This window comes from Apteryx rowi, unplaced genomic scaffold (assembly GCF_003343035.1).
Source record: "Apteryx rowi isolate R43461 unplaced genomic scaffold, aptRow1 scaffold_38, whole genome shotgun sequence".
Lineage (NCBI taxonomy): Eukaryota > Metazoa > Chordata > Aves > Apterygiformes > Apterygidae > Apteryx > Apteryx rowi.
This window is the reverse complement of record NW_020450307.1, coordinates 1,337,472-1,359,503: the sequence shown is the minus strand read 5'-3', so window position 1 is coordinate 1,359,503 and position 22,032 is coordinate 1,337,472. Positions and strand designations below refer to the sequence as shown.

The window sequence follows — 22,032 nt, the reverse complement described above, 5'->3', positions numbered from 1 at the left end:
TGTCTTTGTTTTGCAGCCCTGAATGCAAAGAATTCATAGCAGTTAATTAATTTTACCCTTTTGAGATGAACTTCTGTAAAGTTTTTTTGCAGTAATTCAGTTTGTTTCAGATAAGCATGCTTTAAAAGTTGACAAGTCAAACGGAGCCACTACTCATCATGTACCTGACACCCAACTTTAATCCACTGTATTTTTGCATTGTTCAGTGATATGTATATATCTAAAATCCAGGTCCCACAAGTTTGGGTGTCTGCACCTAGAATGGTAAGCAGTTCCCTCCAGATTACATCTTTACCAAGGAAAGTGTGTTTTGGGGGGCCTTTTTTTTTTTGTGTGGAGATGGGGTGGGGTTTCTTAATGAGAGGGGAAAGCAAACACTTATTGTCAGATATATTTTTGTCCAGAGCATCTCCCTTGGGGACATATGTTTAAAGAACAGAAACCTATGACTTTATTTTTAGACCAGTCCACTCAAGGGAAGTTTGGTTCTGCTGCATTTGTAGCCCAGAACAAAGTGATAAACCCGTGTTTAAACCTAGGCATGGGAAAGAATTTTTCAGCTGAATAAAGCATTAGCTAATGTATATAGACTTTGATAGAAATCTTGTCTGCATTTGTAATAAACTTAAGTTTTTAGAAGTTTCAAATAAGCTGTTTCTTCTCAGAGCAGGATATTTTAGTAGAAACTGTAGGCAAGAGTACTTCCACTGATGGTGGGATCTTGAATAGTTTAGCCTACTTGGACTTGAAACCCTTTGAAGCTTGATCAATATTTTTATACACCATACTACTATGCTGTAGCTATGCAAGTTTTGAGTATGGATATTTACACAGTTTATTTAAACGTGACTATTAAACTTTTCAAGTCAGATCTCGATTACTGCATATTATATTACGGCTTGTGAATAGAAGACCATCTAAACAGTGGCTAAAACTGCACTACTGTTAGTTTTCCACTTGAATTGCAGTATTAAAAAAAATCAGCTGGGTCTCAATGTACATCTTAAAGGGTATAAAGAGGGGTTGTAAACACTCAGGCTGAAAAAATAATCCCACACTTGTTGTTCATATCCCACTGCAAAAAGTTGCTTGGATTTTTTTTCTGCACCTAAGTCAGAATAATTTCCAAACTCTGTACCATCTGTGAATTTTGCATTTTAGCACTTGCACTATTACCAGCTACTTCTGCTGAGTAACACTTAAAAATGGTATTCTGGGACCTCCAAAGAGTAACTGTGACATCCCTGCAAGGAACTTTATGGTAAGTTTTTGTGATTAGCATGGCTTTAATTTTATTTAAATTGTCTAAGTCCAGGTTTAGGTCTTAACAGGTTGGTTGGCAACACTGAGTAGTCTTTGCTAATAATTTAGCCTTCCCTGACCCTCAAACAAAATTCCTGAAAGTTTTAGAAGTATTTTCAAATTTTAGTAATATTTAACTGCTTTGCATACTCTAGTGTTTATAAGTAAGTAAATAAAATACTATTGACACCATATGCAAGTGTTGAGTCTTTTTTTTTTTAAAGATTTCATATTCAGTATTTTACTTTCTAGATTAACATAACTAAATAACAAGTGAGATGCAAGAAATGGGAAACATAATTATAAGGGGATATATTTACTTTGGGCACGGTTAGTAAAAACACCCTAGGAGCTTCATAAAGTTGCTTTTAATTAGTCCTGACGATCTGTTGTCAGATGATGTACTGACAAAGCTTGTATTTTTATCCTCTGTTTATAAATTTTAATGTGAAAGCTTATTCTGTATAAAACTCTACTGTTGACAGAAATAGTGTTTTTTGCAGCTGACACAAGAAGTCCTTTAAGGCAAGGGATGTACAGCTGTGCCTACACTTAGTATAGCAGTTTATTGCAGAGCCCATAAGGTTCTTTGAAGTGGAGCACATCAGACACATGCCCTCCAAGTAAGGTGGGCAGCTGATGCTACTGGGATTCTTCACATATCAAATATATACTAGGGAGTGGTTAAAGTACCTTGATGCTCACTTATTTTGAGAACAAATCTCAATGCTTTCACTGGATACATATTCAAAAGCTAGACTGGTAATGCTGTAGTCTTTCATTAAGAATTCATAATGCTATTCAAAAGAAAACAAAATATACTTTAAGTATATTTTAGAAAAGTAAAAAGTCTCAAGTTTCTTTAGGCATATGGGCAATTTCGTAAATTTAAAGATCTTTATCAGCATCTTGGACAAAAATGAATGCTGTGTTTGCATGCTCAAGTGTTGTTGTTTTTAAACAGAACTGTTTGTTAAACTTAATAACAAAGTTTAAGTGCTGGTTTTTAAGTATTTAAATACTCTAGCCCCTAAAGCAATCTCAGTAATAGTGAAGGGTAAAAATTATGAATAGTCTTTTATGAATTATTTGAAGAAATGCCTTCAATCCATGGGATATAACTGGTTACTCTTGTATAGACACCGTATTGCCCAGCAACGGCACAGTCTGAACCTCAGGACACAATACCAGCAACGAACCATTAGCTGGAAATTAAGGAAACTAATGGTCCTCCACTGTTGCTGTTACAAGCATCTTTCTTTGCCCCCTCCCTCAACCCCAGCACACAGCATGCTGTTACCAGGAGAGGTTTTCCACCAAGGGATTTATTTGCATATGCATCTGTACGCTTTCTGCTTGATAACTACCAACTCGGTATACAGAAGAGCTCCTTGTCTCAGTTCTTCCCCAACCTGATACAGCTACTAGATTACCTGTTTTCATTTGAAATCTTTCTTCTTTGCCTGGTAAACAAATGGGTGTAATATTCATACTAATTGAGAATTTATGCTGCAGCTTAATCAATCAAGGCAATATCAGTGTTAAAATTGACAAGATCACTTTTATAACCTTCGTGAATAAAAATTTATTTTGCCCAGGCTTGTTCACAGTGAACTGAATGGCTGTCCAAAACCCCCAATTTAATCCTCAAAGCTAAGGCGTTTCTTTGATCAACTACAACAGGAGCAGCTGTTAAAACCCAGTTGTCATACAAAAGCGAACTACCTCCTAATCCTCCATGCTCTGTAATTAACATCACTCGCCAGGGAAATTCTCCAGACTTGGCTCTTGTTCCTCCATATGTACACTCATGCGTTCTACTTTTCCATGTTCTGCAAACTGCAAAACAATAAATGCAGCAATCAGTGTTAAATATTTTAAGATTTGGATACTGAATTACTATGCTTGCATGGATAAAATTAGGTTAATGAGTCTAAATGTAATTCCTAGATTGTTTTGGGAGAGTAAAATTGCTTGCGAATGAATGTTTGATTTAGAGTACAATTTTCATTAGTCAGTATAACATGCAGTCTTTCCAAAAGTTCTGTAATCAAGAGGCACAGTTTTGCTAAGGAATTTGGGCGCTGAGAAGCAAATGCATTTATTCTGAATGTAAATTAGGGTAATTGGAATATAGAGGCATTCTAATCTAAAAGGTAAGAGGAACAATTAGGCTTTTAAATTGTGAAATGTTTCTCCCCAAACTCAGTCTTGGATCTTGAGTAATTTTAGAGAGTTACTAATTTAGCCATTCAAGCATTGAAAACAAACAAACAAGAGTCCCCCAAACCAGTATTCTGCAGTAAAGCTATTCAGTGGCTTCCCCTACCCCCCCTCAAATGCTGCTGGAGCGTGGTTCAACTGTCCTGACAGTAACAGTGCCAAACACTTCAAAAGCAGCAAGAATTAGTCATTTATGAAATTGCATTTATCTCTGTACATCTCCAAGAGGGAACTGAAATAAGCTAGATCCAGCTTTTTACTGTTTTCGAGGGGAACTGCTGAGTTTCTGGCAATAATCTCCAATGCTAACAAGAGCGGAGAACCTCAGGTACGACAAGACATCTTTTAAATGGTAAGCAATTTAACAGATAAATACGAGGCCAGTATTAATAATTCTGAGTGCCAAACTATGTGGGTATCATAAAATTTTAGGCTCATCATTTTGTTAGTTGTTCCTCCCTGTTGAAAATGAGTAACAAAAAAGTGGTAATCATCTAATTTTTACAACAAACACTAATGAAGTAGGGTTTTTTTGCTTCAGCAACTTACTTACTTACACATACTAAAAGAAAAAAACAAGAAAAGTGCTATTAAATTTATTACTTAACTCTACATAAATAATGGAAGAGCTAAATTAAATAACTTTGTTAACAGCCCACTATCTGCAGCTCACTGAAGGCTAGTATTTAGGAACAAGCATTACAGAATAGAGCTTAGCATCTTCATTAAAGGAAAAATTCTGAAGTTCCAACATCAGGGGAGTTAAAAGCATTACTTCACAGGAAGCTATTTTCTTCAGTATCTATCTATGTACTAGGTACTACAGTCTGCCTTGTTGCCTCTGTAACAAAGCATGACCATGTATCAGCGTCAGTCGGTACTAGCTGAGAGTTTGATAAAAGATGTTGCAGTACTTTTAGCCTGATAGCAACTCCCTAGTAACTGCTAATTCAAACTCTTTTTTTTTTTTTTTTTTTTTAAATAAATTTATGCATTACCTGGTTCACAGACAGGAAGTGTTAGTTCTCCTTTGGAGTTTTTTCCAGTATCCATCAGCATTGCATTGATATTTACCTGCATCTCACAGAGACGACAAAAATGAGAACAAATGAATAGAACAGTTAAAGGAAAAGTGGCCATGGTACACAGAGTCTGACAGTGCGTGGAGGATCATCGTATTTTAGGTCTCCTTTGAGTTTAGTGCAGAACCATGAGAAGGTGGCTCTGCATCACTTACTTACCTCCTTTTTGGCTTTCACTACCACATAAGCAAGTATCTAATGCCACTAAACTGGAAAATAATAAAAATGCAAGAGTGTTAAGCTCCCAAATGTTACTGTATAAAATATGCCTCAGGTGTATTTTGGTATGTCCTTCAAAGTGCAAACAATACTCCCCAAACCTAATAGCCTTTGTAGTATGTTTCAGAAAGAAGTTCTGTTGACCTTATAGGCATGTCTATATTAAAGGCTGGGGTGTTCGCTCTTTGTGCCAGCAGAATAACCAGGATCATCACAGAACTTCATAATTTGATGTGCAAGACTAACCGTTATTATTAGACTTCAGGGTGTAGAAGGGGGCCTTGCACTGATACTGCAATTCAGCGTTGTAGGTGGTCTTCTGAGGCCCTGTGATGTACATAATGGTACCGCTGTCTATGTCCTCAGGCTGACCACAGTCGACCACTCATCTGAAAAGGAGAGTAACAAAAAAGTGGTTATTTAATTTTTAAAATGAACACTTTATAATGAAGTGGGGTTGTTTTGTTTTTTTTTGCTTCAGCAACTTACAAGTACTAAAAGAAAATCCAAAAAAAGTGCTAGTCAATCTGTTAAGTAACAAATTTAATAAATCCTTTGCTCTAGGAATGGTTTCTTCACAGAAAATCTGCACTCCAATCCACTAGATTTAGCTGTAACTGCAAGTGTCATACTGCACACAACATACACAGGAAACTGATACATACATTGAGGAATACAAATTAATCTAGAAGTTACTTTAGAAGCGCAGAACTCGAAATTTCTAAGGTATAGCATGATTATGCCCAAATGTTCTGAAATCTGAGTCCAGGGAAAGATTGCAGGGCTCCAACAGTAGCTGGCTGAGACTAGTCGCGTGCCAGCTGGCAGGGACACGCTCCCCCCTTCCAAAGGCTGTTACAGCCTGCGGTGCCACAGGGGCCCTGCAAGGCTAAGACCTTTTAAAGTAAAGATAAATTGTACCAGTACTCTGTGGGTACAGGTACATTTGTTCTTCTCCTATGATGATGCTTTTGCTATTTATATGAAACTGTTACAGGATTGTACGGTATTTCAAAGGCCCCTAAGATTTTTTTTTCTTTTTAAACAACCATCAGTGCTTTTTAAGGTTTTTAAAGAATGGCAGAAATTAAAACATCTTCTAAATTATAAATACAAAGTGTGCTTTGACAAGAAGGGACAGTTACCATGCAGAAAAGAAGACATTTCTCATACTGTCACTTCTATCACTGCCTTTATAAGACTAATACCTTATATATAAATAATTACACAGAGATTTTCCTATTTGCAAATATTAGCATTGACTTACTAATACACTTTGCCATTGCTTTGCTCCAAGAAGCATCCTGTTGATATTCTGCTTTAAAAGACTTCACAACTTCTTTGTTCTCCAAGAAGCATGCATAGGAGTAAAAGGTAAAATTAATTTCACAACAAATAACAGGGTTAATTACAGAAAAAAAGGGTCAGTTACACATTCATTTTCTTACCAACATGGGAAAAATGCAGTAACTAGATTTTTATTTGCTCAAAATGTCTTTAATAGATGCACTGCTTTGTTGCACTACTTYCAGAGTGGGAGAAGGTAAATGGTTCTTCTGCCACCATCATAACATTTTAAATGTGGGTTCTAGTAAAGCTTTTCTTGCCCACAGTCAGTGGATGGCTGCAAAAGCGAGGGCCAGATAACCTTTCCTGAAAGCAAAGACTAATATGCACTTGCTTGGGTAGCAGTTCCACCACTTATGCCTGCCTCATCCCCAGCAAAGATGGCACAGAGTGATGGTCAGAGCATTTCAAGGAGCAAAACACAGAACACAGCCTGCACTGTATCGACTTCCATACACACATACCTTTCATACCATCTCCTGTCGAATACTAACCCTCACGTCTGGTTGGTTGTTCTGGGTTTCTACATAAACAGCCAATGTGTGTAACTGTCAAATCAGACAGATTAGAGAATAATTGCGGTAGATAAAATTAGGAGAGCACAATTCAGTTGTGAATAGCGTGCTTTTATATTGCTTGTTAAGTTTGTGTCCCTTTTAAAACACAAAGACCTAACYGTGATCTCAAAATTTTGCTGTAAACACACACAGCCCAGATTATCTTCCAAAACGGCTTCCTGAGAAGCAGAATGCTATTAAGAACTGAATGTGAAATGCTCATTCAGCAGAAATGACCGAGTATTCTAGTTTTAAATTCCCTGGAGGGATGCAGTAACAAATGAAAGAACATTAAAAATTCTCGCTACACTGATCTTGTGAAACACTAAAATCCTTTGTAAAATCATTCTTTTCTTCCAACATAATTACAGGCAAATCTCTAAGCAGCAGTGTTCAGAGAGCATCGGCAGTGGCATACATACACAGAAACATAATTCTCTGGAGAGGATATCAAAGAAAGGACAACTGCTCGCAAATTCAGTGTACTGAATATGCCTCATAATTATAGTATGTGAGCAACACCAATTGATAATAGGAAATGGCACCTCCGTGTTTAGTCCCTGAGAAATTAAGCCCAATAAGGCTGAGGGTCACCTACTTCAAGTAGCAGGACAAGTGGCCGCTCAGAACGTACTGTGCTTGCACCGATGCGATGCGACCATGCGGTGGTGCTTCAGGACTGGGGCAAGCAAAAGCTGCAGCAGATCAAAAAACAGAAAAGTCCCCTTGACAGTGATTTCATTATTTACTGCTAAATGCTCTTATGAAAAAAACACCCTCTCTCTGCCTTGTTTCACTCGCACAGACACCAATCTACAGTTACTGAGAATAAGAGGAAAAACTGTGAACTGACTGTGTTGCTCTCACATCAAAGGTGTGCAGCTACCTGCAAACAGCTCAAGTTACGTGGACAGGATGAGCCCAGTAGATCTGTTGCCTAAACACACACCTCGAAACTCTTACCAACGCAAAGGCAACTTGTTCCCTAAAATACAATCTCTGCCTGAACTAGAGGTGACCTGTAAGATCAGCTCTTATTCTGGAACTCTGTTAAAACTCTGCTTAGGTAAACTACTTCATAGCTACATTGCTTAGTAGGTACGCTACTGAAAACTAGGTATGAAACTGCTGCTTATCTATTAGGTTGCTATTCAGACCTTTCCATAATGAAGTTCTGGGAATAGTCTGGACCCGAGAACTAAAAAGAGGCCTCCTACCTACCTGTTGCTGTGTATTTCATCTTCCATCCAGTGCGTGCTCCTGAGATATCAGTTATAAAAGTAGTATTTACAACACTGTTGTGTGTCTCAATTTCTGCAGGCAAAGTCTTTCCACAGAATGGGCCAAACTGCTTTTTGGGCATTTTAATCTGAAAAGAATGAGACAAGTCAAATAAACTTTTTTTTTACTTCTTCCCTCTTTAGGCTTATGGAAGAACATACCAATTTTAATACAATGCCTCTTCCTCAGTAAGTAGCTGAACTTGAATGGTCCCTTCTTCCAAAGCATACAGAAGAAAGGATGGTGGTTAAAATGATGGCTCATCACTCACAGAGCACCTTTTATCCACGCATCCTAAGTGCTTTGGAATTCCTGAGAAGTGAGCATTGGGTCCGTTTTATAGATAAGAAAACTGAATTCAAAAGATTTAACTGGTGCTCTTGGCATCACTGGTCTGTGAGGCTGGAATAAAACTTTGAAATCTTCCAAGTCATCACACACACGTGTACTTGTCTTTGTGTTTTTGGTGAATTTCCCAAAGGAGGAAGGCAGTGAAAGAATAAAACAACAAAACTTCTGAGGGGATGAGGGGAAGAAGAAATGAATGAGGAGAGATACAGGGAGATAAATCTGTAAACGAGTGGGGCGAGACATAGTCTGAGAAAGATGCAGTAAAAGAACAAACTGGGCCTGTCTCGCAAAGGCTGTGATGAAAGGCAATAAAACCTCAGCTTACCTTAAGGACGTCGTAGGGGCACAACACTTCTGGGTGTGTTTCCATATTAAAGGTCTCCACAAATTCCAACGTGATCAGGAAGCCATCTTCCACCTGGATACTGCACGAGCCGAATGGGGGATAAGGTTTCAGATAGTCAGGGCTGGTGGCTTCTCCAGTTCTTTTAGTAAAAACCTGATTCTGACATTGGGCTAGAAGAAAAAACAACAGAAAATGATCATAGCTGCATTAACTCTGTCCAGCTGTATTGGGTAAAGGTAGTGGATCTTTTTCTACACTGATCTATCCCTTAAAGGACGTTTTGGAGCCATAGATTAAACCCCTACAGAAAGTCTCACACATTTCACCAGCAGGTGTTTGTCGCTGTTGAGAAAGTTGCCCTGTCTCTGTTGTGGATTAGGGCACCAGCATTACCCAACACCTACCTACGTTCCTACCTCAGAAGCGGTGCAGCGAAGGACAGGGGGGAAGAGCACCATCTTAACAGTCACAGGACTAGAGGTCAGAAATAAGTGTGTCTGGAAGCCATCAGAAATGTTCTGAGGTGTTAAATTTGCAGCTTGTCTGCTGTACCAGAGTGTGCAGAGTGCTAGGATAGCTATCAGCTTCTCAATTCCAGAAGCCTCTGAATGCAGCTCTCTTCTTTTAATGCTTTCCTTGCCAGACATTTAGAATGTAATTGTATTCTCTGAGCAAAACCAGCTGTGCCTCTTGCCGACACAAYTGGAGCCACAAATGCTCCCTGCTGAAGAGAAGCAAGAAGGAACAGCCACAAGTGCCCTGAGGATCTCTGCCTGTTGACAGCATCTGATCGCTGTGAAGTGGTGCTTTGATCAGCTGGGAACAAAGGCTTTATAATGTGCTGCAAAAGCTGTATGAGCAATCCTTTAATTGATGGGGAATGCTGGACTGGCTGATAACACTGGCATATTTTTGCACCACTGTGATGCTAAATTAATTGCAAGAGGGAAATTGTTTGACTTTGAATTGTATCCTCAAACATACCATGCTAACCTCCATCAACAAAAATGCCATTATCCAGTCATTAATTACAGATTATCATCTAAAATAGACCATAGGGTTTAAGGCTGTCATACTAACGGAAAGGGACTGAGTTGTGAAAGATAAAATGAACATTACTGCCCCTTAGCTAACCCGTGGATTTTGTTATCCAAGATTCTAAGCTTTTACTTCAGAGAATGAAACCTGTTTCCATCCTACCCCTATGCAACAGACCTCCCTGCTGGAAGGATTCAGATATGATCATTTCCTTGGAAAGGAAAGGGAAAAGGGGAAAAGGGATCATCCTTCTGTTTTATGTTTGTATGGCTCTTAGCACAACTAGAGTAATACAACACAAATAATGATGCATTTGGGTGCCCTGTGTGTTTCTTTTAGCACATGCTACATTTTTAAAACAATCTTTCTCTGTCCATCTTCCCACGCAGCTATGAGCAATTGCTTTTATTTGACATAAACCTATCCATCATCACAGTGACTGACATATAAGCCACATCTGCTGGTGCTCTATTCTGAATTCATTGTCTTAGGTTTTCATCCAAACATAGCTAACAAAGATACAGATTAAAACAGTTAATACATACATATAAAGCCTATCCTGTGAAACCAAACACYCTCCTGATTTTTAAATCCTGTTTGAAATGCCCTTCTTGCTCCAAAAAAAGCAGAGAAAGCTTCACTAATTCACCTGGAGGTTCTGACTGCCTAATCTAGCTTAATAGCACACTGCTTTGCACCGGCAAAAATCAGTTGAGTTACAATGGAAATTAAATCTTTTCCTTTCGTGCTATACTTGTAGAATATTACCAGTGAGTGGGTTTTTTCCTTAATTGCTTTTACCTCATCCTTCCCAGCTAAATGCATGTTCCTTTAATTCCAGACTGTGCCTCAAAGCACAGTAGCTTTTGATGGCTATGTAAGAATAAAGCATGTTTTTCAGTACCGTCTCCTGAGCTGCCGCAGGTGCTGCTTACAATACTGCCACTGACGCACCGAGTTCACTGCCTCTTCACAGGCTTTGTGACCCCACTCAAATGCTGCCTTCCCTCTRCTGCAAGGCCAGGCTAAGAAACACCCCAAAACCTACTCGATATGGAGCTTTACATGTTTGTGAGCCCCAAACTGCTAACTGAAAAAAAAAAAAAAAGTTTCTCTGTTTCTCTTTTAAAAATTGAAATTTCCTCACATAGCTAATATCTGTCCCTGTTCCACAGCCCTGCATGAGTAGTCTGGAGGCAATTACAGGAAAAGATAGGAATGAAAATATAAAATCCTTGGGTGTGGATTAAAGACGCRTCATGAAGTCTCACCCTAAACATACAAGCCACAATTTAATGAGCGCTGCATTTACACCCTTAACTCCCTACTGAAATCATTAGGAAGTTAAAATCTCAAATTTTCTGTTAGTTCTGCATCAGAATCCTTCCTTACTACCTACCAAGCAGTTTTTCCCAGGGCACAGATCTACTGCGTACATAAGGGATACTCAGGCAGGTAAGCTTAAATGCTGTTACAGTAAACTCAGAGCTAGAAGGCAACATCACCTTGGCTTCTATTCTTTATACCCTACCGTAATTATCACGCTAGCTTCTTTTTGAACAGTATGTTTAAAGGAATTTCATTAGATGACAGTTCAGGATAAAACCATGTAAGAGAGAAATCATGGAGAAGAGGCCACTGTGTGGGAACGCATACGCACACAAAAAAATATATTTAAGTATGCAGAGACAAAAAAACACTACATATAACCTACCACTATAGTTTCCAAAGGATGTTTACTTTCTCTAATAATAAAAGGGCAAAGAAACACACAATGAGATCTAAGGCCAACAAATACAAATCTGATACAAAGGATTGAGAAATAGCATATAATTAATCTGTGCAACTTGCTGCCATATGAAATGTAAGATTTTATGCTTAATTTATACATATACATTTATGTAACATATAGCTTAGTGCCATAAATTCACCATAAGCTAGGTGAGATATAGACAACACAGGATATCTTGCACAGTATTTATGCTTCTACAAGGGAGTACACTTTAAAAATCGCTTACTGAATTATGTCTTCCACTGAAGCGTAAGATGCTGACCAGTGTCAAAGGCAGGACATCAGACTCAAGGGATCCTCAGCCGGATCCATTCTGGCAATGCCCGTATTCCAGAATCGCTCCAAATTGCCTTCTTAGAGCAGAGACCAGGTGTTAGGGAGAAGTTCTACAGGACAGTGATCACCTACCCGGTGTTTACGTAGCAGCAGATACCACCATGCCTTTGTACATAGCTGGGAGCCCTATACATTCTCATAGTACAAATAATAAGAACAGTGCACCGTTAAGATTCTATTTCAAAAAACAGGCCTTCACCTTGTTTTGAAGAACTAAAGAAGGGGAAAGATAGAGACTAATAGCTCTTCATGCTTCATTACACCTGGCTCCTTTAAACTCAGTTTCGTAATTTTGATGGGAGATTTTTACAACGCAGTTTGGAAGAATATGAGTCATCACCAATAAACTCTCTTGACTTGTATTCACAGGAGCAGCAAAAACCAGCTGACCCAACAGAAGAAGATACTCTGTGCTAGACTCAGGGGATTTTGCAGCTTGAAGATGAAATGGCTTATATTGGGCCCTACTTTTCTCCTTAATATCTCCTGGATGTGGCCGTAGAGAGTTCCCTTTGTCAGGGCAGTATTTTTTTCCATAGGTCTGCAAGCAAGAAAGTCATAAACTAGCCAGCACAAAAAGGATTAAATAATTTCCARCATCTCCCAGCAGTAATACTGTCCCCAGACTTCTCAGTCCAGGCTTTAGAGCTGCCCAGAGAGTGCTCAATTACGCTTAGGCCATATTTTTATTATAATCATAGTAAGCTGTTTGCCAGAGACTTGAACTCTGAAAAATGACCCCCTCAAAACTTGCAAGCCCACTGTCACTGGCTCATTAGGTCTCTAATGAAAGGTGGGTCACAAATCACATCACTCAGTCATGACAAAGTCTCAAGCTGCTTTGATCACAGATCTACTGTGACCAAGAAGCAGCTTCCGAACAAGATTAAATACAGCAGGATTGAGTCTCAATAATCACCTGCACAGCCACCTCATCCCCAAATCAGTTCTCTGCAGCCTCTACCTTCTATGGGTCTTACTAAGCATCTCCCCCAGTAAGTCGAGCCAGTGATGTTACCTTTCATTTTGCAGACAGATGCTCAAAGCAGAGGTATCAAGTGACTTGCCCAAGGTCACACAAGAAGCTTGCAAATAGAGTGACCTGAAGCGAGTCAAATGCCTCACCAACAAGATTCTCCTTGCCTCCCACGTTCACTCGGAGAAATGCTCCCCCCATTTACTCCAGGCACTGAAGAGCAGAGATGGGGTTGGAAAAATGAAGCTTCATAAATGACAATTAAAGCAACTCCTGTTAAATTGCAGAAATAAAGAGATGCACACTGACTAATGATCCTTAATCCCTTGAGCTTTTTAAACAAAGCCTGGTTTATAGTAGTTCACCTACAGCTGCTCAGCTCTGTCTTGTTAACCTCTTACTTGCAATTATCATCCCATTACCTCCACAGAGTCTGGGAGCTCTAGTCACTGACAAGTACCGAGCTTGGTGCTCTCCCAGCACACTGCAAGACGATCCGTGCCCCAAAGAGGGCACAGTCTAAAGGGATAGCAGATGGATACAGATGTGGAGCAGGGAGAGGCACTGAGGGATTGAGACAGCACCAATCAGTGCCACAAGCAGCTGCGCTGAAGAACAGCATTCCTTGTGCTATGTCTATTTTGGGGAGGACACTGTTGCTTTCCTTCTTATGAAAGAGAGACACCAGTCCTCTCCTAAGCTGCTTTTCTGATATTTGCATGACTTTACAGAACCCTGACAACTGTGAGGCTTTGCTCACCACAATGAATTTTAGCAATAACGCTAGGTTCCCAAAGGGAGATATGGCCAGAGCCACAAAAGTAGAATTCAGAAAAAAATTCAAACTCTTCCCAAGAGGGAACAGGCTCTGAATATAAATAGGTTCAATATACAAATTTGGGGGCAGACAAGAACTTATCTAAAAGGAATATGGAGGGAACAAATGTGTGGTTCATGCCGTGTTGTAGTTTGAGCACTCCTGAACAGTCAAGCAACAAGAGCTGGACCATAAGTGCAAGAGGCTTTAGGTAGCTGTGATGCCCAGGGGCCTCTCACAATGGCTTCTCTCTTATCAGCCTCTGCCTTATCTACATTCTTCTTTCCCTAGTGACACAGGAGAAATGCAAGGAAATGAACGCCCCAGAGGATGCCATCAGCTTTCAACAAGAAACGGCCTCTTTATTGTCTCCAGGAGGCAGGTCTGAAAGGCAAGAAACCTGAAGACATACAAGTCACGGAGCAAGTGGAGACTGGCCTCTGGAGGACTGTGACAGACAGCTACTGGCAGGACAGGAGGGAGGGCAAACCAGCTCTTCCCAGCACATGTTTCCACCTCTGCCAAAGTGAGGAGAAGCATAATTATCTCACGCTGGAAAATAAAGAAGAAAAAAGAAGCCTGTCAATGTCAGTCTGCTCATACAGGAGCCAAAATTCAAAGGGGCAGCTTTTGACCTCATCTCATGAAGGCGATTCACAGAGAACTTCACTTTGCTCAGCCCAGGGGCTGCAAAGGCTTCAGCGCTTGTATCTGAAGGCCTTTGAAATGTGAGCAAGTTCCAGCACATCAGCTGCACCACAGTAATTCCCTGTGTGCATGCCTCCACCCCTCGGTAAGGCAGGGTAGCCTAACCCTTCGTTATTGCTGATAAGCTCCTTCCACAAGCCTCGCGTGCACCACAGAGGGGGGCACAAGCATACACAAACGGACCGCAAATGCAGAGCAGCTAGTTCACAGCTACTCATTCGCACCTCTGCATTAAGACCTTTATAGCCTACATAAACTCATATACTCCTTCTGCTAAAAGCCATCACTTTAGGAAGGGGAGGCTGAACAATGAATAGGCCTGTTCTAATATACTGGAGATGCAAACAATTTCAATCCTGAATCAGACCCAGACAGCCAAGGCTGGAGAGGGTTTATAATGGCTGGAGCTGGGAAGCTGAATGCCAAGGTGGCCTCCAGCAGTAGAAACAACATCCAATTCTGCGTTTTGGCACTGGGGAGCTCAAAGAAACAGTGTTCCTACCTATGACAATATTTAGTGAGCAGTATGTGAGCTGGCTCTTTCCAGACAGGATTCAACTCCAGGTGGGCAGAGCTGTACTCACCAAGGATGAATCTGACACCACGTGTCTGCACACGTTTCACTGCAGACAAAGTGAATCCTGAGGTGTCGATCACTGCACTGATTCAGACAGACACTTGCTGCCTGCCAACAGATAAGCTTTCTTTCCCCAGCTGTGCACAGAGCAGCGGAGCCAGGCAGAAACCATCTAGGTAAACTTCACGCTGTATGCCCTACCGAACAAGAGATCTGTGCCTGGCCTTGTCTCCCACTTAATGAGCGGATGATTGTATCTGGTGTCAGCGATATGGGGATTGTATTGCTTCTCAGTCTGTGTTCCCCTGGGAAAAATAAGCAAACTCTTTCTCCATTTGACTTGGCAACTTGATTGTTAGTCTTTCCAACACATCTACTAACTCAGGTCCAGAATACTCAGGATCTCAGTACTCAGAAAGTATGTTATATTCAGTGCTGCCAGGGCTGGCTGCACTGGCAGCCCTGAAGCTTGGAAGCATCTGGACTGGGCAGTAGAAGACAAGTTTCTTGCTTCTCCATTCAACCTCTCTAAAGCCCAACACAGATGGATGTTGCCTAAGGAGTAACCAAAACCAATTACCTTCACACCCTGCCAACCACTGGCTTCTGTTCTGGACCTGCCACCCACCAATGCACCATTTTATTGCAACATACAGCATCCTGAAGAGCAGCAATCAGCCCCAAACCACTGCAAACCAGAGCTTCTGCTCACAGCCCTGACTAGCCCTCTGCACCTCCTTCCAACTGCACCAGGCCCACAAGGGCTGTTAAAAGCAACAACAAAAAAAAGGAGCCTTGATCTTGACCCTACCGTCTGGGCTGGATTTAAGCGGGTGTTGCAGGTAGGAAAGCATCTCTTAGTCCAGCAGAGGCTCACCTGTGCATGTCCTTTTGTTTGTATGCAGTGTGTAGCCAATACGGCAGCTGCAGTAGTAGCCCCCCAGGTAGTTGTGACAGTGATGATTGCAGAGGGGTTCACCATCAAACAGGTGTTTGCACTCATCGATATCTAACAAGTGAAGCATAGCAGTGTTTGTTAGGCAACTAACACCCTTTAACAACACTGTGTCTTGGTCTGAGCCACTATGTTTATTGTGAGTTTGGTTTGTTTGCTTTTGGTGGCTGTGTCATTTTTCTCTCCATACAAGGAGGCTGCCTTCTCTCACCCAACACCAGCAGCCAGACTTGTGAGAGCTCACGGAAGCACCAACCCCACCGTAGCTGGGGCTCTTCCACCTACAAAGAGGGGTTGGTCTCTTACCTTCAGCAGCATAAAAGGCCTCAAAGCCTGTGAAGGGCTTCTCATTGGAGTAATCGGACCGAAACGTCACCATGAGGGTGTTGTCAACGGAGACATATGTCTTGTTGCCTGGTGCCTCCTCAGTGTCTGTACTCTCCTTTCCACACAGCATAACCAAGGTCTTCCCACCAGAGCTCAGCTGCAAAACAGACGGACAAACCTATCAGGTCACCATGGGGCTTTGCTCTCCCTAACCTCTGCCATGGCTGCCATGCAAGGGGAAGAAATTCTTGCTCAATTTGTGGCCAGTGCTCCACAAGATCCCTCGTGGGCAAATGGCAAAGGAGGTCTGACCATGTTTGTCTACCCTGCTCAAGGTAAGGAGCTGTATGCATGAGGCAACAGCATGCAAACAGAAAGAAGTTTGAAATGCAAACTGAAGTAAGTGCAGTAAGTCCTGACAGACTTTCCCTCCTGTACCTCTGTCCCATTGTGCTGACACACCAGAAATAAACCTTTTTTCTACGTCGCTCTGGAAAGCATGTGTTTGTCAGTGTGTGAAAGGAAGCTCAGAATACTTCTAGACTTGGATGCTCTCAAAAGCGGCTTTTGGAAGTCCATCCAGATCCAGTGACACATAAAAGAGGACTTCCCCTGTCCTCTGTGATTTAAGCCCACAATTTTGTCTCCCTTCTTCCTTTCAGAGGCCCCACAAAGCTGTGAGGCCAGTCTGGGCTATCAGCACTGTGTTTTGTTTACTGTACATTTTGCTCTTGTTAACTTTGTACTTTCAAAGACAGTCAGATCGTGGTGTGTAGGAGACTTGACAGAGGCTAAAGCCAGAGACAAATGGGATAAAAAGGTTTCATGCAGTAACAGCTTCAAACGTATAATAAAGGACTTTTTAAACTAGTGACTCGCGTGCTCTATGATTCACTTATTCCAGCTCCTGCCCTTCATTTATCTTATATTATTTTAGTACAAGATAAATGTTCTGATACATGGGATTCATGTTGTCCATGGTAGTGATAAAATTGCGCGTACAACAGATCCACCAGGAACAAGTACTCTGATCTGCCCAAAGAAAACGAGATGAAGAACAACACAGATTTGGGGGAACACGAGCATCTTGCCCCTGTAAAACCACAGAAGTAAGATCTTCTTAGAGGGGAACAAAGCTGCCTGATCTGGTTCTATCAGGTTCAAAAGTACTGCTGATGCAGTGGTTTTTGCATGCTCTCTGTGTACACAGCTGCCCCTTCAGTGTATGTCAGGCCTGTCTAAACCACAAAATAAGTGGAGAGGTARCATGGCCTTAAATTATCAAGTTGCCTAGGCTAGAGCACATGCTAGTACGTGGAGTACAAACCTTTCAGGGACACTGCTAATCACCCAAACATTTCCAAATGCCAGTATCTTTTTTTCTTTTCCTGCCAGTGTTCCTCACATTAGCTAACAAAAGCATGATAGCAAGTGTTGCAAGTGCACCTTTCGACAAGCTGAGTATCTTGTTTAGACTATCACTTACACATTTACGGTCTCCCATTATGCTCTGTGTACATCACTACATGCTAGTCTAAACCACACACTGTAACTATCAAAATGAAGCTCTTGAAGAAAGGCTGCTGAGTGAAGTATTCCCAAATATTATTTTGGGCAAAATTTCAATCTTTTTCCTTCATGAGACAGGAACACCAGAATTTTCCCAACATGAAAAACTTAAGTTTCAGATGTTCCAACATGACAATCAGTTCTATCTCTTGGTGCCATGGGCCTCAGTAAACACATCCTTTATAAATCAACTGAGCCTGAACTTTACTAGCAGACTGAAACCTACAGCTTACAACAGTTATGTTGGTCCTGCACGTGCCCAGGATCATATACACACAGTTTTAAAGAACTTAACCTGTCACATACACACACCCCTCCTGTATACACATACCTTCACATAATCATATTCACACAGGTAGGACAGCTCCAAGTTGAAGTGAGTGAAGTAGATGCGGACAGAATATCCCCTGGGGACAGTAATATTCCAGATTCTTTCCTTGTTGTTTGGGTAGACGTTGGGGAAGTCAGGGGATGTGATCCTCCCGTACATTTTCTGCAGCACAATGCTGCTGCTTACTCCACTGCAAAGGGCAGCTAGCAAGAGGAACAGCCTGCCTCAAAGGAACAGAGAGTAACAGAGAAAGGGTGAGTGTCAACTCAGATCACACCCCAACAGACACACCTCCAAGTCTGAAATCACAGAGATCTCAGTGCTGGTTGAAATCTTTGTGCCCGGACACCTTTCTCACTTGACAATGGAATAAATCAGGAGGTATAAAAGAGTCATACTGTAGGGAAAGCTAGAAAAGGTAAGAATCGCACTGCCTCCTGAGGCCTGCACAAAGCCAGGTTGCCAGAGGACCTGGGGAGGTCCCTGTGACTGCACTCACCTCATACTGTTGCTGTCCTGCCTGAGTCTGCTCTGAGCCCTAGGGCAGGAATCTCTTCTAACCTATTTGCATTTGGGGGTGGATATATTGTGTGTGCTCTGCTGCGTTTGTCCGGTTGTTGAACTCCGATGTTTATCTCCTTTTCACCTCCCTTGAGCCTGCTGAGTTCTGGGAACAGCAATTACTGAAAAACAGGCTTGCGTTCAGCGCATCGGGCCTCAGTCAATGACAGCGAGAGGCAGACAGAGATGGAATGGACGGATTAGGAATGCTGCAGGCTCTTGGAGGGCAAAGCATCAGGTATCCTATCTCTGCAGGAAGGAAGGCAGCACGAGTAGGTACAGAGTGGCTCCAGTGTGTGCATGGGGGAGTGATGGGAGTTGGGCAACACTATTTCCCTCTAACCAACTGAGGTATCTTAGCTGTTCATTTTAATCCAGTGCAAGCTTGTGATTGAAAGCTATTCCATGCCTTGTTTGTATGCATGGATGGCTTTTTATCCCATCCACCCTGGAACACCAATAAGGTGAAAAGGCATACTTAATAACCATGCCTTTTGAACCTGGCTTGCTAAAGAAATGAGACGAACATGCTCTGCGCTCACATCTTCCTGTCTGCTCTAGCCTAATAACTTTAAAGCCCAATGGTCAATTCCTACCAAATTTGGCAGAAAAGCGGCAGTTTCAAGTTCTAACAAGTATAGCGGAAATAGGCAGATAGATAGAAAAATTAGTTCCTATTACTGGAGATTCTCTGGGGACAAGACTCAATGAACTCATATTCCTTTTAGATACATGGGAACCCACACAGGGATTCCACACCGCTACACATATCCAACCACAAAAACCCTACTAGACCCCAAGGAATTCATCTGGGAGAGCCAATGCCACCAGACTTTAAGCTTTATTAATTCCACTGCTTACAGAGTGCTTCTTTTAAAGTCAGAGTTTAGGTTTCCTACAAAACTCCTATTCCTGTGCATATGGAGAAAAGCATAAATATAGAGAGGGTGAAAAGCCAGACTTGCTAGTGCAGAACCTAGGTCCCACCTCTTTCCCAGCAGAAATGGACAGAGAGCAGGAAAGCTAATTTGCAGCGAGGAACACAGACTCTTCAACTGTGCATGCAGGCAATTTATACTGAGATATCCTGTAATTAAATGGACACCCTTTCATATTCACTTTCAAACAGCCGAAAATCATTAACCCAGGCACTGAAGTTGGTGCTGGCAGGAAAGCAGGAGTTATTACATGAACAAAACTAAAGCCAACAAACCATCTAGCAGACTGCAAACAAAAATGCCATTTAATAAAAGCGAAGGAGCAACCGGTAGCAGTAATAAATTGTGTAACAGTAGTAGCTGCAAGCATGGTTAATGGACAAGAACCCAGAGGGGACTAACTTTTCCCAAGGCCCACCAGTTGCTAATGTGATCCTATCARCACACACAAGATGTGGACTTTATACAGGCTGGAAAAGAGGGAAAAGAGAGAAAACTTTGCGAAGAATCAATACTTGCTTAACTCAGCTGATGGCTGCTTCCTACAGACATGAATACTTTCAGAAGCATTTCAAACAAGGCTTCCTACTCATTTTAGTGGCATGGGCATGGAGAGTCAATGCTGATCTTAAAGTATCAGTGGGTCATAAAAGTTTCCCACAACCCCAGAGTCTGATAAGACCCTTGAAGCTGGCAGCTGCAGGGCACTGGAACTAGGAAATTTACTTAATAAATTGTAATCTTGGAGCCTGGGGAAACTGAATTGTTGGTGCACATACTGGCCTTCCTCCTGCATGGTCTCTGAAGTGTCAAGACTGCTGTGATTTCAGTCCTCAGCACCTGACATGAAGCAATGCCGAAAACATTTTCCCCGTTTCTTTGCCCAGAACCCTTCCAATTCCAAAAGGCTGCAAGGCACCAGCCAGCCATGTACAGCAGCATCTTGGGAGCACTGTGATGGCTAACCACAGGCCCCGCAGATGCTCCTCTTCCCCATAGTTTCCCTTTTGCCCGCACAGGCCTGAGCTAGTCTGAAGGCTGAATGGACCTCATATGTATCACTGCAGTTTCCAGCTATCTGTGACTTGCCAAGTTACTGACCCACTTTAGGAAGCTTGGGTGTTATTTGAAGTGACAGATGCCTCTCGTGAAGTCTGCCCAGCTGTCTTCTTGCTCCCGTCTCCTTCTGTGCTTGAGGGACTGAGGTAGCTCAAAGGCAAGCCATCATTTTCAAGAGAAGAACCAACATGTGCGAAAGCCAAGGTTCAAAGAATGGCCTTTCCCTTAAAAATAAATAAATAAATAAATAAAAGCCTCCATGGAATGGAGGACTGTGGAATGACAAAGATACTGAGAGACCCCATGTGGTGTATAAAAGAGTCCATACTCTCCCTCAGCCCTTGCACTGGCTCTCAAAAGCTGCTTTTACTCCTCTTACCACTGAGGCCTGTCGAGGAGAGGTTTCAAATCCCTCCTGTGGCAATAGCAAGTGCAGGCAGCTGAGCCAGATACATGAATAAATCAGCATGAGCAGAGCTACTCAGCTAACACAGCGCCTTTCAGGCTGGCACTACTAACATCCAGAGACCTGATCTCTATTTTCCCTGCAAAACCAGAGAGCAACAGGAAACAAATCAAAAGAGAAAGCTGGAAATCAGCCATGCAGGTAGGGCATCCAAAGTTGTGAGAGATCCATGTCAAGTCCTGACATGGATATGCAGGTCACGTTTCCCGCTGAAACTGCAAAAACATTACTTGATGTAAATTCGGCTATGTTCCTAGAGAAAGTGTTTCAGTTGGAACAAAACCCTGAGATCTTCTAACAATGAAGTTAATACAGTCCCCAATCCATTTAATCAAAAAAAGTCCCAGACAGCTCTATTCTCAAAACCACACACTGCCTCAGAAAATCTTGACTCCATCACCTTTTGCCTGGAGGGAGAACCACCTCTGGGCCTTTGAAAGGCAGCTCCCGCGTTCTGATGGCAAATCCACCCAAAGCACTGCAACGGCTGATTGCAGTCAGGACCAGATGGTATAAGAAAGAGGGTGGCGAGCATCTGAACATGCCTCCGCATCCAAAACACAGGAATAGCGCCAAACTGAGAGGCTGATTAAATGAATGGAGGAAAAGCGTTCACAGGCCTTCCCAGCTTCTAAGACGATAAAATAGAGTGGTCTAACGTAACAGTGATTATCCTTATGTCACAAGCCCAGAAAGCAAATGAGCCTAATGGCTGCTTGCTATGATCCCCAAAGACACTGCTCTCCATCGCCCCTTATTTCTCAAATGCCAGCTGTCTCACAGAGCCCTAAGAGATTGCTCTGATGCTTGCTGTTCCGTGGCTAAATCCAATCCTTCTGCAYTGAGGGGTTCGGAGCACTGGGGGAGGAGGCGG

The 22,032-nt window shown here is 41.9% G+C and overlaps 1 protein-coding gene across 1 annotated transcript in view; it reads right to left on the bottom strand.

Annotated features, from left to right (window-relative positions):
- Positions 1-5,468: 5,468 nt before the first annotated feature.
- MASP2 (mannan binding lectin serine peptidase 2) overlaps positions 5,469-22,032 on the bottom strand; it is a 29,281-nt gene continuing 12,717 nt past the window's right edge. Inside the window, exons 3-10 of the mRNA XM_026074035.1 lie at positions 20,735-20,916; positions 18,135-18,354; positions 16,214-16,391; positions 15,830-15,961; positions 8,688-8,878; positions 7,952-8,099; positions 7,329-7,425; positions 5,469-6,172 (exon numbers count right to left, since the gene is read on the bottom strand). Of these exons, the coding sequence (XP_025929820.1) occupies positions 6,157-6,172; positions 7,329-7,425; positions 7,952-8,099; positions 8,688-8,878; positions 15,830-15,961; positions 16,214-16,391; positions 18,135-18,293 (921 nt within the window). The 5' untranslated portion in view covers positions 18,294-18,354; positions 20,735-20,916 and the 3' untranslated portion in view covers positions 5,469-6,156. The remainder of the gene's footprint in view (positions 6,173-7,328; positions 7,426-7,951; positions 8,100-8,687; positions 8,879-15,829; positions 15,962-16,213; positions 16,392-18,134; positions 18,355-20,734; positions 20,917-22,032) is intronic.